General features: G+C 36.4%; 2 protein-coding genes across 2 annotated transcripts; one reads left to right on the top strand and one right to left on the bottom strand.

The window, feature by feature from the left end:
- The first annotated feature begins 2,382 nt into the window (after positions 1-2,382).
- On the top strand, positions 2,383-21,331 carry LOC137388277 (NADPH oxidase activator-like). The gene is made up of 5 exons (XM_068074768.1): positions 2,383-2,563; positions 2,813-3,050; positions 4,498-4,600; positions 19,657-19,735; positions 20,847-21,331. The coding sequence occupies exons 1-5, from the start codon at positions 2,383-2,385 to the stop codon at positions 21,329-21,331; spliced, it is 1,086 nt and encodes a 361-aa protein (XP_067930869.1).
- Positions 21,332-22,239: 908 nt separating this feature from the next.
- Positions 22,240-24,936, bottom strand: LOC137388276 (uncharacterized). Its single transcript, XM_068074767.1, has one exon. The coding sequence runs from the start codon at positions 24,934-24,936 to the stop codon at positions 22,240-22,242; it is 2,697 nt and encodes an 898-aa protein (XP_067930868.1).
- Between the last annotated feature and the right edge of the window lie 214 nt (positions 24,937-25,150).

The raw sequence follows: 25,150 nt of genomic DNA, 5'->3' as shown, positions 1-25,150 counted from the left end.
ACATTTTTGTATGTCTGTTTGTGTGTGTGCGTGCAGGTATGGTATGTGGTGTATGCGTACTGTGTGGGCTTGGTTTGTACTGGGTTTGTACATATGTGCATGTGTGTGGTGTATGTGTACTGTGTGTGGTGTGCATGCGTATGTGTACTGTGTGCGTGTGTGAGTGTGTGTCCGTGTCTGTGTGTATGTCCGTGTGCATTTATATATGTGCCTGTTCGGTTATGAGCAAGTATATGAATGTATTTGTTTCTTTCTGTGTCTGCTTGAATATTATTAGAATTACCATCAATGCTCTGCAAAAATTTTTCGAATAGGTGATATAGTGAGACTCAATGGGGGAACCTTGGTTCAATCACACTAAGCTGTTTTAATCCATCAAAAAGTAAAAGTAAATTTACTAGTAAAGAAAGTAAAAAGTACAATTTTAACGATTTAATGTGTGTGTTTGCGTGTGTGTGTGTGTATGCGTGTGTGTGTCTGTGTGTGTGTGTGTATGCACGTGTGCGCATACGTTTTGGTGGGTATTTGTGGGAGTTTGTGTGCAAGCGTGTGTGTGCACACGACTGCGCGCATTTGTGCATGTGTGTCTGTCTGTGTTTAAATGTATGTGTCTGCGTTGTTGTGAGCAAGTTTATGACTCTGTGTCTGTCTTTGCGAATATTGTTAGAATTACTGACATCGCCTGGAAAATAAATTTTTAAATGTTGCAGATGCACGAAATTCAATGGGGGAACTTTGTACAATCACCATAAGATTCTCAAGTCTGTCAAGTGGCTACCATAATCTTCAAGAATAAGTTTTTAACCTGAAAGTTAAAAGTACATTTAAAACTATCAAACTGCTACTATGTAGGACTGCTATCAAGCTGCTACTGTGAACTTTCAGTAGAACATTTTGTGATAGACGAACGGATCAAATACATTGCTGTTATTGTTACATAGCTGTTGATATATCTGGGATTGTGGGTGCGAGTGCGTGTCTATTCCTCTGTGTATGCGCGCGTGCATTGTTGTGTGTGTGTTCGTGTATGTGTGCGCGGGTCTGTTAGAGTCTGTGTTTATGTTCATGATTGTGTTGTGCGAGTGTCTGTGTGACTATTATTAAAATTACCGTTAGTACTGGCAAACTTGTTTTCCAATTGTTGCAGACTCACAAGATTTAGTGTGTGCGTATGTGTAGCGTGTGTAGAGTATGTGTGCATCTGTGTGTGTGCGTGCGTGCGTGCGTGCGTGTGTGTGTGTAGAGTATGTGTGCATCTGTGTGTGTGTGTGTGCGTGCATGCGTGTGTGTGTGGTAGAATTTGCGTTTATGTACATGTGTGCATTGTGTATGTGTCTGTGTGTGAGCATGTATGTGTGTGTATTAGTGTTGGGCCGGTATTTGGTTATCCGCTCTTACCGACACCGAGGGATTCTCGCTATCCGAGGAAACTAATCACTTTTAGTGACAGCTAGTTATTCGCGGCCAGCTTGATATGATCAGTATCTATCCGTAAAAGCCTATCGGTAAATGGTTATCCAGATGGATTTTTGGTGCTTTGGAAATTCTTCGATTGTTATTGGTTAATTGCAAAAACACCTCTTTGACGAACATGGTAACCTCAGCGCGCATTGGCGAACAAATTCAACGGACTTTTCCACGCTTACCATATCTACTGTTATATTACGTTAAATTGGTAATGCCACCAGCATCGAAGGTTTGGGAGTTTTTCTCCAAAGATAGGAGGATGTAAAAAGACTCTAACGACGCCCTTGTGACATGCTTGTTGTGTGACAAAGAGTTGAAACAGACCAGAGGATCTACCAGCAACATGATATCGCATCTCAGATCAGCACACGCCAGTAAGCTCTACTCAACCTCCTCTGATTCAAGCTCTGGTTCAGGTGAGTCATTGAGATCGATTAAGTTGATTATAGAACAATCAAGAATAATAAACAGTAAGTCTATAGTTTATGCTAAACTAGGAAATACAAGATAACCCACTCGACTCCAACAATTCTTTAGTATAGTTATTAACTCCAAATTACACTACTTAGTACTTACTTTATTTTACATAACTATTAATGGAATTGTAGCTAATAAAATAATTTTCTTATAACTTTTATATACATGTAATTAAAAATTTAAAAATACTAATTAATTTTAACTAAACAGTTTTGATATTAATTTCAACTGGTTTTTCAAGTTGATATCTCTGGAAAGACTTGAATTCATGATACCATTTGCAAATTGTTATAGATATAACGTTGACTGCTATGCTAGCAAGCTCAGGTCAAACTTTCAAATTTTTAAATGTTATTGCTAAATAAATATGATAATTTGTAAAAAATGACCACGTTTCCTTCGTTGTAATTAACAAGTACAAAACCAATGTCTTACACCATGGCATCATCTACCCAAAAGAAGCTGGACAGCTTCGGAATGACCGATCTTGATTACAGCGATTCTCCTCAGCTCTCTGACATACTCTCCTCTCCCCCAAGGTCTCAGGTGACTTCAACCCCACACAGTAAGAAGAATACTAGAACACCAATACACATGTTGAATAGCGTTGAAGATGAAGGTAAGCAAAGCATTCATGATTTAATATGTTACAAACAACTTATCCATCAAGTCTTAAAGATAAACATAAATAAATACTCAAATATAAATGCATATTGTAACAATGCAAATCTTTCGATAATAATCTCATTGGTCCACTAATGTCACTAAACCCCTGATAACTGATAACTACAGAAGTATTCGGAATGCCCCACACCTCCCTTATGTATGTACCCAAACAGTTACTTGATTTAAACTTATGTTGTTTAAGATATCTCATGTGTTGAGGAAACAGGCACCAAAGCTAGGCTTCAACCAGTCAAAAAATCACAGAAGCTTTCTAAAGGGGAATCTATCCACCAGCTCTTTAGAACTCCTTATTCTTCAAGTTCGGCAAACTACAAGAAGCTTACTACTGCTGTAGCTACATTTATCTTCAAAGAAGGCTTACCACTGTACACTGTGGAGAAGACAGGCTTCAAGGAATTGCTGTCAACTTTTGACCCATTGTAAGTAAAACTAAAATTGGCACAGTAAGTGGATTTGGCAAGGTTGTCATATTAGTATGTAGACTTCAGCGCACTTTGTTCACGTCAACTGCCCTGTTGACTATGACTGCACAATTACGCAGTAGCCGGATACCCGTAAGTTTTCTATTTTATACAAGTAATGAGAGATAAGAGGAAGCATAATAACACACAGGTGCAGCTAATGCATGACCTCTGCTGAAAATTTGTTTTAAAAAATTCTGACCTGTTTAACAAAATTACGCAGGAATAATGATAAGCTAGCCAACTTTCTGTTAAAATGTGGAAATGTGTAAAAAAATACATGATTGCTTTGCCATTAGTACTTCTATAGGTACACTCTCCCAAACTGATCGTATTTCTTGAGAACGCTGCTACCAGCTATGTACAGTGAGACAGTCAGACGTGTCCGAGATGAACTAGGAGCTGTGAAGTTTTTTAGCACCACTACTGACCATTGGTATTTTATAACCAAAGACCTTTTTATGGCGTATACTGTTCACTGGTTAACGGATGAATTTGAGCTCAAGACACGGCCGTTACAGGTAACCAATCTTGACTTCTCGATATGTTATATTTTTCATGCCCCCCAACTATTTTGTAACAATAATGAGAAACCATGATGACAAGCAAAATCGAAGTGAGCCTCGAAACTATTGAAAGCTTACCCAGAAACAAATATTGGGATGCACAAACAAGATCAACCAAGGTTGTTTTATGGTGATTTTTCTTCACAAGTCTGTTGTTGAGTTTAATTAAAAGTATGATCTTAGTCTTATTGCTGTTATAACCACACGGTGAGTATAGAAACAGATAGATCATGTGAGACAAGATGTTATTTGATTTTCGTATTAACAATCAAGGCTTGGGTGGGTGGTGCAAGCAGAAAACATCATGGTCATTGGTTTGCTTACTAATAAAGTATTAAGATTGCCAGTTCTATGTATGTCTATTGTATAGCGCCTTCACTTCAATATACATATTGTGTTTATAAACTGTTCCTCTAGAGAGGAAGTCTTATTTTCTGTTTGATTATTTCCTGTATGTTTAAAGGTCAGCCACTGTCCAGAAAACCACACCGCAGCTAACATTCAGTTGATGTTGTACCAAGTGTTTCTAGATTGGGAGTTGGATGCTGAGAAGCAAGTATCCGTTACAACAGGTAATGCTTCAAATATTTCCACTGCTGTCAGAGATCAAGGTAAATTATAGTTCATTTTATGCCTTTGGCCTACTTGGTCTGATAATCAATTCTTATCTTTTTTTATGGAATTTAAGTTTGTAGAGTTTGTTATTCGTATTGAAATTAATGGTCCAAGTGAACTTCCTTCAAGTATCAAACTATCCAAATAGTTTTATCATTTCCAGACTGGTTACGAGTACAATGTTTTGGCCACCGTTTGAACTGGGCAGTTACTTCTACTTTCAGGAAGTATGATGAGGAGATACACCCTTCGTTAGCTGCCATCAAGAAGATTGTAGGCCACTTTGCCCACTCTCACAAGAAGAAGCGATTGATGAAAGAGGCACAGGTATGTTTGACAGAACTTTGTTTACCATTCTCACAAGACTGGACATCCCAAAACAAGTTATTATTTAATATATAATAATGATATACATTTGCAGATAAATAATATTTATCTGCAAATGTATATCATAATGACAAATACGTGTATTAGAATACAGTGATGGCTAATAGTGGTTCCCCTAATAGATCTGAAACACACAGGGCAAGTCTTATTCTGTTCATCATAGATATAGCTTTGAGAATCGCCCATGATGCTGTTACACTCCTAATATCATTGACATTGGAGTGTTTATATCAGACTGTTTGCGAGTAAAAATGTAGTCCGTTCAACCCAAAAGCTATTTGAAATAGCGGTCTTTCACGCTGCAGCTGCCAGATCTACAAGAACGTAGCTTTGTCAGTTGCAGCAAAAAAGTTATATATATAACATCCTTTTCTAACATTTCAATTCTTGCATTCAGGATCACCTGAACATGAAGAATCAATGCCTATTAAAAAATGTTGGACTCGATGGGCTAGCACCTTCCTCGCCATACAGAGGATGTTGGAGCAATAGAGGGCAGTAAGAGTGGTACTCTCAGCTAATTATTCAGCCACCTATCTACTTCTATCCAATGTTGAGCTAGACATCGACTGCTATAATTGATGCCACGATGCCCATATCATTAATTACAATTAATGACATAATTATGTTATCATATTAAAAAAAAAGAATTTTTGTTGACATTTGGAATGTGTCTTATAGTGTATAATACTATAGAAACACTGATTATGGCTACAAAAGCTTTTTATCAAGAGAGCACAACTTGATTTAAGCTTTATAAGGTATGAACTCAATCATCTCTATCGACCATGTGAATCATCTCCTATGACATATGTACATAGTTAGGCTACCTACATTGATTTAGCCTAAGTTTCCTGAAAAGTTGTATCAGCTATGAGGGTGGAGAGCGGGCAACCGTAACTAGCCGTGGTTCTGACTAAGGCTTCTACACAATAGCATACAACAAAGATAACCGCATGCTTGCTAGTTTTACCCCACTCTGCATGGGCATGTACACGTGGGCATGGGCATGTACACTCAAATTCCTTTATATTTAGAATCATGAGCTATACATAAGTATTTATGACAGCAGTAATTTTCTGTATTAGATGCATCATTCTTAAACTAAGTACATGTACCTGCTTCTGTATTTGAGTCACGAGTCTCTCATCTATTTTCTACATAAACTGCATCCTTGTTAGTTATGTAGACAAAAGCGGTCATGTGGTATTGTACAGCCAACTGCATTCTTCCAATGTCCACCCTAAGCTATTGTACGGGTGGCTTTTGTACCAACCAAGAGGAAGATGTGGGAGAGTGGACATGTTTAATCAGGAACTCAAACTAAACTCAGCTATCCTATAAATGTTACACTGAGCAAACATATCTCAATCAAAGTAGGCTGTATCAGTTCTCAGCCACTTACAACATTTCCATTTTTTGTTTTGTGCCATCAAGTGGTTGCAGTTAACAGAAGAATCGATACCACCTGCCTTTTTAGTTTTATACCAAAAGATTTTAGCACAAAAACATTTCAATAATTTGGAAATGTAATTGGGAACATTAGATCTGTTCTTCTGGCTAGTAACAAGTTAATTACTAAACTCGTTTGAGGTTTATGTGTCTCAATGTCTATGATTACACATTTTTTGTTTTTTTAACTTTAAATGTGCATTCACATATTTAATTTATCACATTTGGGGCGATTTATCGGAGTTGTGTTTTCACAACTAATACTCGGGCATTCCATTTGCTAATATCCAGACATGTCTGTTGCTAATACTCAGACATGTCTGTTGCGAATATCCAGGCATGTCACTTGCTAATACTCAGGCATGTCACTTGCTAATATCCCCGCATGTCGCTTGCTAATATCCATGCATGTCAATTGCTAATATTCAGGCATGTCAGTTGCTAAAACTCAGGCATGTCAGAAGTTTCTGTTGCTAATATCCAGGCATGTCAGTTGCTAAAACTCAGGTATGTCAGAAATGTCTGTTGCTAATACTCAGGCATGTCATTTGCTAATATCCATGCATGTCACCTGCTAATATCCAGGCATGTCACTTGCTACTATCCAGGCATGTCAGTTGCTAATATCCAAAGCATATCAGTTGCTACTATCCAGGCATGTCTGTCGCTAATACTCAGGCATGTCTGTTGCTAATATCCAGGCATGTCACATGCTAATATCCAGGCATGTCAATTGCTACTATCCAGGCATGTCAGTTGCTAATATCTAAAGCATATCAGTTGCTACTATCCAGGCATTTCACTCGCTAATATCCAGGCATGTCAGTTGCTACTATCCAGGCATGTCAGTTGCTAATATCCAGGCATGTCGGCCAAGAGTTGGAGTTGAAATGACATCCCATCTGTTTAGAATTTGAAATGTAGTTTGCAAACCAAACCCGATTCAAACTTCGACTATTCAAAATGAGTCACCTTTTTAGCCAATGAATTACCACATCAGATATCCATACTGTTTTCTTGCATTTGTGTCGCTGTTAACATTGCGATATGTGATTGTTCACTTCTATGTTGTACTCTGTCAATGATGGCTGTTCAAAATAGACAAGCATAATATGACGATTTTGCTGATCTGGTGTCGGCGACTGATACAAAGGCAGTTTTACAACAATTTTTCGTTTTACACTAAACCCACTTTGTAGTTGTGAAAGCAACTCCTATAAATTACCCCAGTGTAGATGTACCTACAAGAGCTTTTATAGAATTTGGAACTTGTTAGTTAGATCAATTTTCTGGTATTAGCAAAACATTTGACACATTAGCCAATTAGCTAGCATGAGACTAATTTTATCAGCCCGCACGTGATTGGCTGATCTGAAGCCTCACAGAGTTTAAAGGTTGACTTGCAATAAAATTCACATTACAGTTATTTGATATGAAAAGGTTCACCATTTTTTACTCTGTTGTGTTGTAGGTGCAAAATATGTGAGAATGTGATTACAAGCTCTTAAAAGCTAAAAAACGAACAGTTAATCGCAGCCACACGAGACCGCCGTAGTTTGGATTCGCTCTCCAAAGCAGCTCAAATGGGACATACTTGTCACAGGATGGTTTCTGTTTACACTTTCATGCAATCTCATTCGTCAAAATATTTTCACAAATATACTTCACGCATTCAATAAAACCATGTCTATTGTTCTTACGCGTCTGTTTTATCGTCATTGTAATGCTGTCACTTTTAGCACTGATATCTTATAACTTACTGTAAAAAATCGTTAAACTTTTCAACCTTAGCTCGAATGAGTACATATCATTAGCTGATAATCATGATGAGCCTGTTGGTTACCTGTGATAATCGAAAAGTGCTGCAAAAATTATTTCCGAAGTATTGGGTCACATGATTAGATTAAGACTTGACGATTAGTCCAAGCCAAAAGAAAACTGTAAAGTAGCAAGCATCTATATTTGATACGGGGTCTTCGGCAAAACCTGAAGTGTTTGTCATAAACTAGTGCTACAATAAGTTTTATATTGAGCTTTTTATTGGCCTTTCAATTCTCGTGAGAACATCACGTGACAAGACAATAACCAAACTGTAATGAATACGTCAAATAAATAAAGAGATTCCAATCTATGGTGGCTTTTCGTTTTTGAGTGTTTAAGAGCTAGTAATCACATTTCCACATATTTGGCACTTACAACACAACAGAGTAAGACACGGTGAATTTATTGATACCAAATAACGAATGTGAATTTTGTTGCAAGTCAATCTTTAAGCTTTTTTCTTGCTCATTGCTGAACCACCAAGCTAGTGGAATTTTTCTTAACTATTGCTTTGTAGATTGTGGGACGCTCCTCTACCACCCTGGTATTCCAGCTTGGAAATCAGTTTATTAAGACTCCAGTTGGACTTACAGGGGAATTAGAAAGCACGCAACCTCTAAGCATAGATGATTTGGTAAGATCAAGGTTAGTGTTCTAGAAAGTACTGGCGCATTGCCTTCTCATGTTTTAGATCCTATGGCAAAACATTGCATACGGTATGTTAATATGATCATTTTTGCTGTATCAATATTTGATTTTTATTGTAGTCACCGCTGCAAATGAGTGATAGAATAGCGTACCCATGTCAAGCATCCCAGAGTCTACTACAAAAATCCGGTGTAACTACTTTGCAGACAAAAAGGCACCCTGCTGGCTATGTACTCAAGAAGTAAGTCATATGCACTGCAGCAAGACTCGCTTACATTGCTGTCAATACTGACAGCATAATGACATATAGGCTGCGCTGTCATGTCATGTCACTATGACATGTTCACACACTTGCTCTAGGATTGCATTGGTATGCCACAGAATATGATCATAGACATCTGTAGACCTATCATAACATATCATAACCCGAGAAAATCAACTGTATTAATAAAATTAATAATCAGTATGAGAAAATCAACTGTAAACAGTTTTAAATAGAAGTTGAATGGTGCTTCACATCCAGGCATGTCAGTTGCTAATATCCAGGCATGTCAGTTGCTAAAATCCAGTCATGTCAGTTGCTAATATCCAAGCATGTCAGTTGCTAATATCCAAGCATGTCAGTTGCTATTATCCAAGCATGTCAGTTGCTAATATCCAGGCATGTCAGTTGCTGATATTCAGGCATGTCACTTGCTAACATCCAGGCATGTCACTTGCTAACATCCAGGCATGCCACTTGCTAATATCCAGGCATGTCAGTTGCTAATACCCAGGCATGTCATGTGCTAATATCCAGTCATGTCAGTTGCTAATATCCATGCATGTCAATTGTTAATATCCAGTCATATCAGTTGCTAATATCCAGTCATGTCAGATGCTAATATAGCCATAGATGACATAGCAATATTTCCATACTATGGCCATACTGCTTTCTGTGCACGGCATCGCTGGCATGCTATCAATGTAACAGTATTAGGTTGGCTGTGTACGCACCGTGAAAGCACTATGTTACCCAAATGCATGTCTGTAGAAGTACTGCGTTACCACTGTACAAGCGATGTGGGAGTACTGTTATCACTGTGCATGGTTGTGAAAATATTATGTTAGTACTGTACAGTGAATGCTAGGAACGCTGTGTTCCCCCTGCATATGTATGGGATTATGTTACTCATGTATATGTACTGTGGAAATGTTATGTTACCACAGTGCATATACTGTAGAAGTAACGTGTATGCATTGTAGAAATAACAACTTACCACATTGCTTGCATTGTGGAAGTACTGTGTTACTATTGTACAAGCATGGTGAGAGTGCGATGTTATCTATATTCATTCATTATGAGATTGTGATGGTGCCACTTTGCACTGTTTGAGTACTACATTGTCACTGTACATGCACTTTTGGAGTACTACGTGTATTTTGTTACAATTTCACTGTAGAAAGACTATGTTATCAAAGTGTGAGCGTCAGTATATATTGTATTACAGAGACTGATGAAGGTATCACACATTCAGGATTTTATAATAAAGCTATCTCTAACCAAACTCTACTGTATATTTATAGAGCGGTATTTTAGTGTGTACTTTTCCCTTTTCTTAGATTACTTGTAGCTTTATAGCCTATTTCATATGGTGTTAGTAATTATTAGTATAGTTCAAGGTAACAGCGAGTGTTTGTCCTGTTCAGCCCGTTCTTGCCACTTCCACTTACTGCTACCTGCTTGACACTTCACTTCACATCAGCCATAGTTATAAGTAAGAAATGATTTAGCAGAAATAAGGTGGTTAAGTAGAAAGAGGTTGTTAAACTCTAACACCACTAGGTTTGTATGCTAAACACAACTGATTGGTTTAGTGCCAAATAAGCTTTCTGTTTGTTCACTTGAACACTTACTACTCTACGGGAGATGATATGGTAGCATATACAATACCACACAGAGGAGTGAAGACATTTACTGTAATAAATGTCACCACTCCTTTCTTGGATTATTTCAGTGTGACCCAAAAGTAAATGTTATCCGCAATCTCAAAGTGAGACTGAGAGGCTGTGATCAATTAAATAGAGACTGTGTACTATGGCAAAGGTTAGGGAGGTAATTGACTATTATCTCTCATAAAGCCAATATGATGGCACTAAGGCTTATTACAGTGAAAACCAGCCTTATATCACATCAACAGTAGTACTCAATGGCTATTACCCTAGGACACTTATGTATTCGCGGCATCTAACTTTCGCGTTTTCGCGGCAACAGCATCTCGCGAAAATTTCATGAGCGAAACTAAACTATCATAACGAATGAGCGAAAACGCGAAATTAAATGGCTTTCTTCATTGATATTCACAATAAAATCGTCATATTAGAAATGCAGGCAATTTTCGTGTGTGGTTGGCTCATTGGGCAAGTTTTGCTAAACTCATTATAGCTAATACACCGACTGAGTAGCTTAGCAAAACAAATTAAGATAATAAGTTTTTTTGGAAAAGCCTAGACAAATGAGGAAGATGATGATATTAGTTTAGTTATTGAATTTGTAACTGATGAGGATGACAGTCTGGTAGGAAAAGTCATAAAATTGAATAATAATTATTGTGGTGATGAATTTTATTACCAACCAAAAGCAATAACAACGCGGGGCCATGGCCGCCATGGCCACCACGGCACCGCGTGCTATAAATACTTGAATTCTAATATTGGTACAACATCAGTCACTGCGGCAGGTAACTTGACGTCATTGATAGTCCAGGAGAAAAACTGCAGCAAGCGATCAAATTGCATTATTGATCTCGCCTACACATTTCTACCTGCGGTTCACAAATACAAACTACCGTACTTTTCGGACGATTAGCCGCTACTTTTTTCTGATGATTTGAGCCATGTGGCTTATAGGTAGGCCTACAAAGGTGCCGGCTAATCACTGTGGCTTATTCTGTGGCTTTTTCTTTCACCGCTAGGGCGCACTAATGGGAATCTCCAATTAGTGCACTTCTAGCTGTGAAAGAAAATACGAAACAATGCCTCACGGTACTGTCCCGTTAGGCACTAAGTTAAAAAGCGTCGGATAATACGAAACTGCCGTTTTGCACTGTTACGTTTTAAATGGCAAAGTTGCTACCACGTTAAAAAGCACAGTCCTTAGTTCTGCGGCCTATAGTAAGGTGCGGCTTATGTATTGTTTTATTTTCGTTTTTTGGAAAATAAAGCACATGCAGCTTATATAGAGGTGCGGTTTATAGTCCAAACAGTATGGTAGTCCCAAATTGAAAAATATTTCGTACCAGTGAACTGGACCTGATGAATCTAATGTTTGTTCCACTGCATTTATTTTCACATCACTATATTTTCACACTCATCAGAGCTGCGAAATTAAGTTCCAGCAAAATTTTACTCTGTATGCTACTCACAAAACTAAATACTAGCGAAATATAAGTGTCCTAGGGTAGTAATGTTTATAGTTTGGTAGGGATTCAGGCGTGTCCAAATTGTTTGCCGGTGCTGGACCATGGATGCATTCGACAGAGATAATCAAGGAGTTGTCTACTACTTTTTATTTTATATTCTCTTTGAATTGTTCTGCTTTACTTATATTCAGTTTTAATCAAAGTTATCAGAAGATAAACTAGAAATATGTAAACCTTAGTAACTGGAATATATGAAGTATGCATGTGAGCCATATAGATCAGTGAATCATAGTTGAGCAAAAATTAGGTTTGCATAAGATTTACCAAACATAGAAAGAGTTTGGTAACTTCAAACTCAACTATGGATGCTGTGCAGGGGAATTTGGTAAAGTTTAAAAGCTATCCTAAAATGATTGCTATGGTTTAGATGGGTAACAACCGCACAATTGCCCTTAGTAAACTTTTTCCCGACAATAATTGATCCGTAATACAACTCCCCCACTTAAAAAATACATTTAAAAAAGATATTTTCTGCCCCAAAATGCTTTATTAATTCATTATTTAAATTCGGAGCAGTTATCCTATAAAGGAAGTTGTTTTGCAGTCGTTTAAATAAACTTGTACTAAAAATTGTGGGAATATCGTAAACAATGGGAGCTTATACATTAACCTATAGCAAGGTCTCCTAAAAAGTGTATTATTATATTGTCTAAGACTTTTAGACATTTTATCTGAAGAGTGTGATACTTAATTGTACCACATGAAACTATTAGTAATAAAATGCTTAACTTATAGAGTGAAGTTCCACTTATACATATTTTATAATTTAGCTCTGATTTATCATTGAGCACTCTGTAACGAATTGTGCAGCATCCACTTTATGTATATGAATTATAAATATGAATATATATACATGTATATATATGCATGTATATATAATGTGCATATAATATAATGTATATTTATTGTATATTTATTGTATATTTATATGCAATATACATAGATATCATATGGTTTATTGATATATAATTCATATTGATTTATATATATTTACATATACATGTATATAAATATAATATTCCTGTATTTTTATTTGAAGTATGTACATCAGAAAGTCTTTATGGTATCTTCAAGTTGTAAAAGGGAGAAAAATACGCATGTCATACAGCCAATCAGTGTAATTACTTAACAGTATAAACTTGGCTTAGGAATTCTAAGATTTCTAGCGTAATGTAATGACATCACTCATGCAGTATTTCACAGTGTTAGCTAGTATCTGTAGTGATACACAGTACATTGCTACGGCTGTGCCCAATATCGCGGTACTGCCAAGCCATTTTTAGTGTCTGCAAAATTAAGTTATAGGCCTACACTTTCTTATAGATATACATCTATTTCAATGACAACCAACTAAAATCTGTTTAAAATTTTAAATTCAACATAATCTTTTGCATAGAAATACAAAAATCTAGATAAGTATCACAACTTCTTGATATTGGTTGCTATGACATTTTGAAATGTAAACAAAATTGTGCATTGGTTTTTGTTTCTCAAACTTTAATAACAGTTTTCTCAAAACAATTTTCTCGCGCTAGTGGTAAACATGCATTCAGTTTATTGACCATAAAAGCCGCTGTAATTAAGCTAGAATAAATTTTTTTTGCAAAATAACTGATAATCTTCTCCTTATGTTAGTGTAGACTCTAAATCTCACACACCCGACTTGACCATGGTTTTTGTGATCATGAACCATTTTTTCACTTTGGTTACAGATCGCTGTCAAAACCATTCTGCATTCAACACAACCAACTTTCAAACTGTATATATTACACAGCAGCTTGCCATTTTACGTATAATATTGCATTTCTCTTATTGCAGGTGAGAGATATAAACATACTAGCCGTGTCACCCGGCGTTGCCCGTGTAATAGAAGAATATTTGGACAGAAAATTAATTTGTATTTAACATATAATCACATTTGCCATTCTAACTTTCAAACTACACATCGCGAGAAAAGTTGTTTGTCTTATAAATAATGAGAAGTAGTGAGAGTTTTGCTATTAGGGCCATTAGGCAGTTTAATAATGTGAGAAACAGCTTCTCTTGACGTAATGCTATGACCCGCGTCATACGTAAAGCAGTTAGGTATAGCTCTGATATAACGCTTTATATCGTTGCCAGCAACTTCGACTTCCATAGTCCAGTGGGTTAGACATAAGACTTTTGAGCAGCTTCGTGCGAGATCGAATCTTCGTCGGTACGTAATATTTAATTCAATGTTTTAAGATCTATAGCCGGATTTCCGACATACGACACACGGATTTTGAAAAAAATATATATAGATAATCATTTCCTTTCATTATTGCTGTTTGTTGTACATAATAACAACCAGTACATTGCAGTTATCCTATTGCACTGCAGTGACATTTGACTGCTAATATTGCATTTCTCAACCAACAGTACCTTCTCTTTTTTCCAATATCACTTTGGTTGTGGGCAGTATGACAGGAAAATTTCTAGTATTGTGTATATATATTGTGTATTTATGTTCATTATCCCACGACCAAACAAGAGTGAAACGATTGATTGGGAGAATTATGATAAATGCACATGTGCACACAACTCCCGAAAAATTATCCGTTAACGGCCGTCACCAAACCCTTGCAACGAAATCCTATCAACAAATTTAACTATTTTTCAGTAAAGTCGTTTAAGTATAATAATGATACAAAACGCATATAAACCTATTTAAATATGTTACCAAGCCTTTGAAAGGTTGACGCAAATACCTAAAACTAACCCATCTGATCGAATTATACATAAATAGACAGATTTATTAGGACGAAAATCGTCACAAAACGCTTGAAAAGCTTCATTTAATAAAAGTTAAGACCGGAAATTGAAATGCCGAGCGACAGAGAATAGAACGATAAAGTCTTGCCACAAATCGCCACAAAACGCTTGAACAGCTTGGTTTATTAATAGTTTCGACTGACCTACGAAACGCCAAAAAAGCCATGCGACAGATAGTAGAACTGTTTACTGTGTACTGTTTGTCTACTGTTAGAGGCGTAGACCGATTTACAGGTACGAAAATGTGGTACACAGTTTATAAGCCTACGGTTTTGTCCAATTACCGAAGGTTTTTCAAATTATCTAGAACATCAGCCAGATTTCTTTACATCTTATCTAAAAGGTAGGGCGTTACTACAACGCCCTTTGATGACAAGAATATTTCTTTATTTCACTCCAGTTTGCATAAAACTTCCAGACGCGTAAATGCCAACGCTTGCTCTCTGTTACATATCGCTGTCAAAACCATTCTACATTCATCACAACACAACCAACTTTCAAACTGTATATTACACATCAGTTTGCCGTTTACTGTTTAATATTGCATTTAGATTTACATTTGCAGAGATATAATAAACATATTTCTTTATTGTTGGCATTGTTGTTGTTAGTTAAATTACGTACAGTAGGTTAGGTCTACGGCTTGAATTAATGTTTATTTTATTATTGTAAAACATAAGTTTGAGATAGTTGAATATTTATTTTATTAATATTTATTTCTGTTACATATCGCTGTCAAAACCGTTCTACATTCAACACAACCAACTTTCAAACTGTATATTACAATATATTTTACTTTTAACATTGCATTTCAGATATGTAATAAACATATTTGACTATTGCTGTTGTTAGTTTAATTACTTACAGTAATTTAGGTCTACAGCTTGAATTAATATTTATTTTAACCAACAAACAACTTTCAAATTGTATATTACACGGCAGCTTGCCATTTACTTTGAATATTGCATTTCAATATAATAAGAGATATAATAAACATATATCATTATTGCTGTTGTTATTTAAATTACGTACCGTAGTTTGAGTCTACAGCTTGAATTAATATTAATTTTATTATTGTAAAACATAAGTTTGAGATAGTTAATTATTTATTTTATTAATATTTATTTCTGTTACATTTCTGTTATTTCTGTTGCGCCTTTTTAGAGTCGTGCTCCCTCAAATTTATTTTATATCATCTCAAACAAGTCTCATTTACATTATACTCTGTCATTTCCTGCTGAGAACTACTTTTTCGACAACCATCAGTACCCTTTCTTTTTTCCATTACTACTTTGGTCGTGGGCTGTATGACAGTGGAATTTCTAGTACATATATATCTTATGGTTTATTGATATTTAATTCATATGTATTCCCACGACAAAACAAGAGTGAAACGATTGATTGGGAGAATTATGATAAATGCACATGTGCACACAACTCCCGAAAAATTATCCGTTAACGGCCGTCACCAAACCCTTGCAACGAAATCCTATCAACAAATTTAACTATTTCTCAGTAAAGTCGTTTAAGTATAATAATGATACAAAACGCATATAAACCTATTTAAATATGCTACCAAGCCTTTGAAAGGTTGACGCAAATTCCTAAAACTAACCCATCTGATCGGATTACACATAAATAGACAGATTTATTAGGACGAAAATCGTCACAAAACGCTTGAAAAGCTTCGTTTAATTAAAGTTAAGACCGGAAATTGAAACGCCGAGCGACAGAGAATAGAACGATAAAGTCTTGCCACAAATCGCCACAAAACGCTTGAACAGCTTGGTTTATTAATAGTTTCGACCGACCTACGAAACGTCAATAAAGCAGTGCGACAGATAGTAGAACTGTTTGTCTACTGTTTGAGGCATAGACCGATTTACAGGTACTAAAATGTGGTACACCGTTTATCAGCTTACGTTTTTGTCCAATTACCGAAGGTTTTTCAAATTATCTAGAACATCAGCCAGATTTATTTGCATCTTATCTACAAGGTAGGGCGTTACTACAACGCCCTTTTATGACAAGAATATTTCTTTATTTTACTCCAGTTTGCATTAAACTTCCAGACGCGTAAATGCCAACGCTTGTTCTCTGTTACATATCGCTGTCAAAACCATTCTACATTCATCACAACACAACCAACTTTCAAACTGTATATTACACATCAGTTTGCCGTTTAACTTTTAATATTGCATTTCAGAGATATAATAAACATATTTCTTTATTGTTGGCATTGTTGTTGTTAGTTAAATTACGTACAGTAGGTTAGGTCTACAGCTTGAATTAATGTTTATTTTATTATTGTAAAACATAAGTTTGAGATAGTTAAATATTAATTTTATTAATATTTATTTCTGTTACATATCGTTGTCAAAACTGTTCTGCATTCAACACAACCAACTTTCAAGCTGTATATTACAATATATTTTACTTTCAACATTGCATTTCAAATATATAATAAACATATTTGATTATTGCTGTTGTTATTTAAATTACGTACAGTAGTTTAGGTCTACAGCTTGAATTAATATTTATTTTATTATTGTAAAACATAAGTTTGAGATAGTTAATTATTTATTTTATTAATATTTATTTCTGTTACATTTCTGTTATTTCTGTTGCGCCTTTTTAGAGTCGTGCTCCCTCAAATTTATTTTATATCATCTCAAACAAGTCTCATTTACATTATACTCTGTCAATTCCTGCTGAGAACTACTTTTTCGACAACCATCAGTACCCTTTCTTTTTTCCATTACTACTTTGGTCGTGGGCTGTATGACAGTGGAAATTCTAGTACATATATATCTTATGGTTTATTGATATATAATTCATATGTATTCCCACGACCAAACAAGAGTGAAACGATTGATTGGGAGAATTATGATAAATGCACATGTGCACACAACTCCCGAAAAATTATCCGTTAACGGCCGTCACCAAACCCTTGCAACGAAATCCTATCAACAAATTTAACTATTTCTCAGTAAAGTCGTTTAAGTATAATAATGATACAAAACGCATATAAACCTATTTAAATATGTTACCAAGCCTTTGAAAGGTTGACGCAAATTCCTAAAACTAACCCATCTGATCGGATTACACATAAATAGACAGATTTATTAGGACGAAAATCGTCACAAAACGCTTGAAAAGCTTCGTTTAAATAAAGTTAAGACCGGAAATTGAAACGCCGAGCGACAGAGAATAGAACGATAAAGTCTTGCCACAAATCGCCACAAAACGCTTGAACAGCTTGGTTTATTAATAGTTTCGACCGACCTACGAAACGCCAATAAAGCCGTGCGACAGATAGTAGAACTGTTTACTGTGTACTGTTTCTCTACTGTTTGAGGCATAGACCGATTTACAGGTACGAAAATGTGGTACACCGTTTATCAGCTTACGGTTTTGTCCAATTACCGAAGGTTTTTCAAATTATCTAGAACATCAGCCAGATTTCTTTACATCTTATCTAAAAGGTAGGGCGTTACTACAACGCCCTTTGATGACAAGAATATTTCTTTATTTCACTCCAGTTTGCATAAAACTTCCAGACGCGTAAATGCCAACGCTTGCTCTCTGTTACATATCGCTGTCAAAACCATTCTACATTCATCACAACACAACCAACTTTCAAACTGTATATTACACATCAGTTTGCCGTTTACTGTTTAATATTGCATTTCAGAGATATAATAAACATATTTCTTTATTGTTGGCATTGTTGTTGTTAGTTAAATTACGTACAGTAGGTTAGGTCTACAGCTTGAATTAATATTTATTTTATTATTGTAAAACATAAGTTTGAGATAGTTAAATATTTATTTTATTAATATTTATTTCTGTTACATATCGTTGTCAAAACTGTTCTGCATTCAACACAACCAACTTTCAAGCTGTATATTACAATATATTTTACTTTTAACATTGCATTTCAAATATATAATAAACATATTTGATTATTGCTGTTGTTAGTTTAATTACTTACAGTAATTTAGGTCTACAGCTTGAATTAATATTTATTTTAACCAACAAACAACTTTCAAATTGTATATTACACGGCAGCTTGCCATTTACTTTGAATATTGCATTTCAATATAATAAGAGATATAATAAACATATATCATTATTGCTGTTGTTATTTAAATTACGTACAGTAGTTTAGGTCTACAGCTTGAATTAATATTTATTTTATTATTGTAAAACATAAGTTTGAGATAGTTAATTATTTATTTTATTAATATTTATTTCTGTTACATTTCTGTTATTTCTGTTGCGCCTTTTTAGAGTCGTGCTCCCTCAAATTTATTTTATATCATCTCAAACAAGTCTCATTTACATTATACTCTGTCAATTCCTGCTGATAACTACTTTTTCGACAACCAACAGTACCCTTTCTTTTTTCCATTATTACTTTGGTCGTGGGCTGTATGGCAGTGGAATTTCTAGTTATATATATTTACATGTATATGTATATAATATTCATGTATATATATAATATTCATGTATATGTATTTGAATTTGAATTATGCACATGAGAAAGTATTTATGGTATCTTCAAGCTGTACAAGTGAGCAAAATACACATGTCATACAGCCAATCAGTGTAATTACTTAACAGTATAAACTTGGCTGAGGAATTCTAAGATTTCTAGCGGAATGTGATGACATCACTCACTCAGTAATTCTCAGTGAAGTTACACAGTAGTTACAGTGAGTTACACAGAGTCCCTTCATTCTGAGCTATTATTATTACCTATTATTAACTGCTATCATTGAAACTGTTATCATGAACACCACGGATTGTCCCCCACAGACTGGCAGCGGGATAGGCGGGCTTCGTTTATCATCATCCAGCTCGCTGGCCGAGCTGGATAACACCTCCTATGGTTTCGGTAAGCAATGTATAAAGACATGTTTATTTTCACTGAAGGAATATTGTAAGTTTATAATCTGTCTATAAAAAAGATGTGATGTTTCTCTTCCTTGAAGCAATATAAGTTTATAATCTGACTATAAAAAGATGTGAAACTCATAAACTATTGTGAAAATAAATACATTAGAATCGATGTTTAGCTAGTGACTACTTAGCGACTGCTGAAAGGAATAAGGACCTCATCTAAACTGATATATTGTTAAAGTGAGAGACAGTAGAGCAGTGAGCTGTAGAGGAGTGATTTATGTGTCTTTTAAAAACAAAGAGTCTAGTATCAGGCGCTTCAGTTCATAAAATTGTGTTGGAATCAAACCAAAGCAGATGGCGCATGAGAAGTTGTCATACCCATTAATTTCCTTTCATCATTCAAACTGTATTTTGTGGAATGAATCAACAAACATGAAAATGAGAGACTATTTAGTCACGCATTTGACATATGAGCAAAAAATCGGACTGTTATGTCTACCCTTTCTCACCAATTTTTTGTCTGTCTAAGACATGTCTGTAAAAAAAACATAACATTTAATATATATTATAAAAATGCTTAAAAATGCTTGCTTTTTACTCATATTTGTTTATTTTATTTTAGTCCATACTACCTCCTATGTTAGGTTGATATGAAATATTTTAAACTGATATCAGCTGCTTCAATCAACTTAGTAAATCAGTCAAAAGACTGCGACAAATTTAATTATAAAATGTAGTGACATTTATTCGAAAGTGTAGCCTCAGGACCTACATAATAATAAGTCATGAAAGGTCATGATGTCGTTATTCTTATTAAGAACTCGCTATAGCTAGGCCAGTACACTCAACTAAAAGATTTCCTCAATATAAGACTTGATAAATTCATTAACTATTTGCAAGTGTCTCTCTTCACAAATTCAATCAGTGAAAAAGTGAACATTTCATGGTGACACAACTATTGACATTCCGCTCCAACCAAACTTTTATGAACTGTCAAAGCTTTCACTATTGAGTCAGAGTGTTATGAAACTCGATAAGTAACTTTGTTACAAATAGAACTCGATCTAAGACGTTTAAACTGAAATTGTATTATTTCATTTTAGAACTCCCCGAATTCTTTGCTCAAGAAGAGGGCAGCTCTTCCTCCTCCGGACAATCTCCGCCAGCAATCACTTGGCCACTGCCTGCTGCCCTTCAATTTATGGTAGATGCTGGTCATCTAGCTACTTTGAGGGAAGCAGAGCCAAAAAATTTAACGTGGCCAGTGATGGAGGAAGAGCTGCCTGATTCGACATCTACTCCTTCATCTCAACCACTACCAAAACAATCAGCACCCTATCCACCTTCACAATCCAAATCTTCACCTCAATTTCCATCATCAACCCCCCAATCAGTACCAAAGCAACCATCACCCCATCTACCTTCACCATCGAAATCATCACCTGCATCTCCATCATCAACATACTCAAAAGAACCACTCCTCCCATCATCGCCACCATCTCCAGCCCAAACTGGAACAGTAAAAAAGATTTTAATTGGTTGCGCCGCGGTAGGAGTGGCAGTGGCAGCCTTCAAGCTGTACAAGTAAGTTCTAATGCTAAACAACCTTTATCATTATTATAGCGGTTTACGCTAGGTTCGTAGCTGGCAAGTGTATTAAGCTGGAATTGATTCACTGATTTGGAGATGACTCGTTGATGTTTTATTCAGTCAACACCGAAACCGTGAAATCTACAAATGATTAACATATTTAAAAGTTCTTCCACAGCAATATAAAAAATAACGATATTATAGAAATAGAAAATTATCGACACAAACCTTTTGCCGTCTTTGAAAAACACTCACACAGCTAAATCAAGAAGTCAAACGAAACAAATTAGCGATAAATGCAAAAATGTTCTGAACAGAAAAATTGTCAAAAGTAAACGCATCAGTTGCGTGTTACTAGTTGAACTTCAAAAGTCATAATGCCGAGCGTGGATGGAAGATAATTGCAGGAAGTGAAGGCGTGTCGAGACACGTCAATACACGTCGAAACAACCCTTGTGGCGCCTTAGACCCGGATACAGCGATGTTTTACTTAACACAAGACAATAAAATTGGTGAGTTAGTAGAGACAGGAAATGTTAGTAGGGTTCTCTTACACTCCCACCAAATATAAATTCTAATAGATTTTATATTTCCGCTGCACCATGTACGCAATTAGACTCAACAAATGTCCTTTTTTTTCTTCTTTTTTTTTTTTTTTTTCATGTCAGCACCTTTTTTGCAAAACCATAGTAGTAATACCAAGGTCATATTCTAATGGAAAACAATAGGTTTGAAGGTTACGTAAGTAATACAAAATATATAAAGTTCTATCCTAACAACAACAAAACCAACACAAGCAACAACATAAAACAAAAAAAAAACAAAAAAACTAACATCTAAAGTTGAATTAGCACCACAAACGGAGGTTGCTATTAAACGATATAATATGGGCAATGTAAGTGGGAATTATATATCCTCTAAGAGTTTTACTAGTTTTTGTATGGGACGTTGAAGATAAGTTGGTTCTGCCATCTTTCGCCCCTTTTTGTCTAAGTTACAATTTCCCAGCCTCACAGTCACCTTACGCACTAAACCGTCTTTACCTGGAAACACATCTTCAACTCGCCCTATTTGCCACATGTTCCTCGGCTCATTGGATTCGACTATAAGTACAACATCTCCGACCTTCAAATTGTCTTCAACTTTCGTCCAGGTTTGACGACGCGTGATGTTGTCTAGATATTCCAGTTTCCATTTTCTCCAAAACTCTTGAGCTACCCACTGTACCCTTTTCCATCTAGCATGGCAGTATATTGCTTCATCAAAATTTCCAGGTGGTGGCGCAGTGGGTTCCTTTCTTCCTGTTAGAATCATGTTTGGTGTGACTGGTGTTTCTTCATGATTAGAGATGTTGATTGCTCCTAAGGGCCTGTTCTTGACAATAGCAGCAACCTCATAGAATGCCGTTCTTAGGGAAGTACTGTCGAGTCTAGAACTTTGCCTTAATATGTCATTGAGCACTGCTCTGATGGTACGGATCTGCCTCTCGCAAACGCCTCCCTGGTGGCTTGCCGTCGGGGAATTAAATACAAACTCTATGCCTCTATCGCATAGGCATCTTTTTGCTTCCGCATCCAACAAATTTTTGGCGCCGACAAAGTTTGTTCCATTGTCAGAATAGAGCTTTATCACAGAACCCCGTATGGCGATGAAACAACGTAGTCCATTGAGAAAGGCGTCGGCAGTTAAATCGTCTAAAACTTCAATGTGGAGAGCCCTACTATACAAACATGTGAAAACTAATCCGTACTTTTTCATTTCCTTCCTTCCCTCTTTAATCGCGTATGGGCCGAAGCAGTCCATTCCTGTGTGTGTGAACGGTGGGGCACAGCTAGTTCGGTCTTGAGGTAACTCTCCCATTTGCTGTCTCATAGGCTTTCTTTTCATCTTCTTGCATGGCATGCATTGACCTAATTGTTTTTTAACTGTTTTTATACCCGATATGAGCCAGAGGCCATTTTGACGCATGGATGTTAGCGTGTAGGAAGGTCCCATGTGGTGTGAAATTTCATGGTAGTAGTTAATAAATAGCTTACTCGAGTGAGAGTTCTTTGGTAATATTATTGGATGTTTCTCTAGCTCGGTAAGAGATAAAGAATTTCTTGCTCTCCCACCAATCCTTACTAAGCCATGTTGATCCAGGTAGGGGCTTAATCGAAGCAACGAACTTGTTTTCATCACTTGGTTACCTTTTTTCAAAACTCTGATTTCCTCTTGAAAATATTTTGTCTGTGTAATTTTCAATACTAATCTTTTGGCCGCTTCGATATTTTCAATTGATGGTCGCATCAGAGGAATCTTTAAGGACTTGTTCTTGGCCATCTGGAGTAAGTAAGCAAAGGCTCTTAGCAGTCCCTTGAGCGTGCTATACTTCTTCAACTTGTTGTACATGTCCATGAGTGTTGAAATCTCAGTCGCTCTGACAACTTGGACTTTCTTAACTTCTGGATCATCCTCTGACACTTCTCTTCGTGTCGACATATCCAACTGTAATCTATGTTGTAGTTCTGGCTGCGATCGTAAAAACTTGGGACCCGTAAACCACATAGTGCGTTTTAATTTTTTGGCCTCCATCCCTCGAGAAGCTATGTCGGCAGGGTTTTCTGCCCCGGGTACGTGATGCCATTGCTCAGGGTTAGATGCTTGTCTAATCCCGTGAACTCTGTTAGCAACAAACGTGTGAAATTTCCTCCTATCATTGCAGATATAGCCAAGCACGATGGTTGAATCACACCAAAAAAATGACTTGCTTATATCCATGTGCAGTTCCCTTTGAAGCCTATTGTTGAGTTGGGTGGCTAAAAAGGCACCTTGTAGCTCTAGTCTCGGAATGGTGGTTACCCCTTTACTGGGTACGACTTTTGCTTTTGCCAACACAAGATTGGTGCAAACATTTCCTAGGTTGTCAATGGATCGCAAATACGAGCAGGCACCAATGCCTTCCAGCGAGGCATCTGAAAATGTGTGCAGCTCATACACGCATTGCGTCTGCAACCCATCCAGGCACCTAGGTATTTCTAGTTGGAGTTGTGACAGTTGAGTAGCCCATCTGTTCCACAATTGATTCATTTCCTCATTGAGAGGTTCATCCCAATCAACACTAGTCTTATTGACCTTCTGCAGTATATTTCTTCCCTGGTGTGTGAATGGTGCTAAAAGACCAATGGGATCAAAAAGCTGACCGACTACAGACAGTATGCCACGTCTTGTGACAGGCCCCGCTTTAACCTCATTTCCACTAAATCTGAAAAAATCTTTATTAAGGTCCCACTCCAATCCTAGGGTACGTTGAGGGGACAAATAATCTGCAAACAAATTGATTGCTCTCTCCGACTCGGGAATCGATGATAAAACTGAAGAATCATTGCTAATGAACTTATGAAGTCTTAAATTTCCTGTTGCGCAAAGAGCCCTAGCGTCCTCAATAAGTTGCTGGGCTTCTTCCGTTGTGTTCACGCTTGTGATACCGTCATCAACATAGAAATCTCTCCGTATAAATTCTGCAGCTTTTGGGTATTCCCCGGCATGGTCGTCTGCTAAAGTTCTCAGACCATAAGTGGCAACAGCAGGTGAAGATGTGGCTCCAAACAAGTGCTTTGTCATCCGATACTCTTTGACTTCTCCCTCTGTTGTTTTCCATAAAAAACGCAAATAATCTCTGTCAGATGGAGTAACATGAAAATGGAAGAACATTTTTTCTATGTCGCAAGCGATTGCGATTTTTCCTTTTCTAAACCTACACAAAATCCCAAGCATACTGTTGGTCAAATCAGGGCCTTGAAGCAGATGCTGATTTACAGATGTTCCCGAATATGTA

The sequence above is a fragment of the Watersipora subatra genome, chromosome 2, assembly GCF_963576615.1.
Source record: "Watersipora subatra chromosome 2, tzWatSuba1.1, whole genome shotgun sequence".
In the NCBI taxonomy this organism is placed as follows: Eukaryota; Metazoa; Bryozoa; class Gymnolaemata; order Cheilostomatida; family Watersiporidae; genus Watersipora; species Watersipora subatra.
Note: the sequence above shows the minus strand (reverse complement) of the source record. Positions and strands in the feature narration are given on the sequence as shown.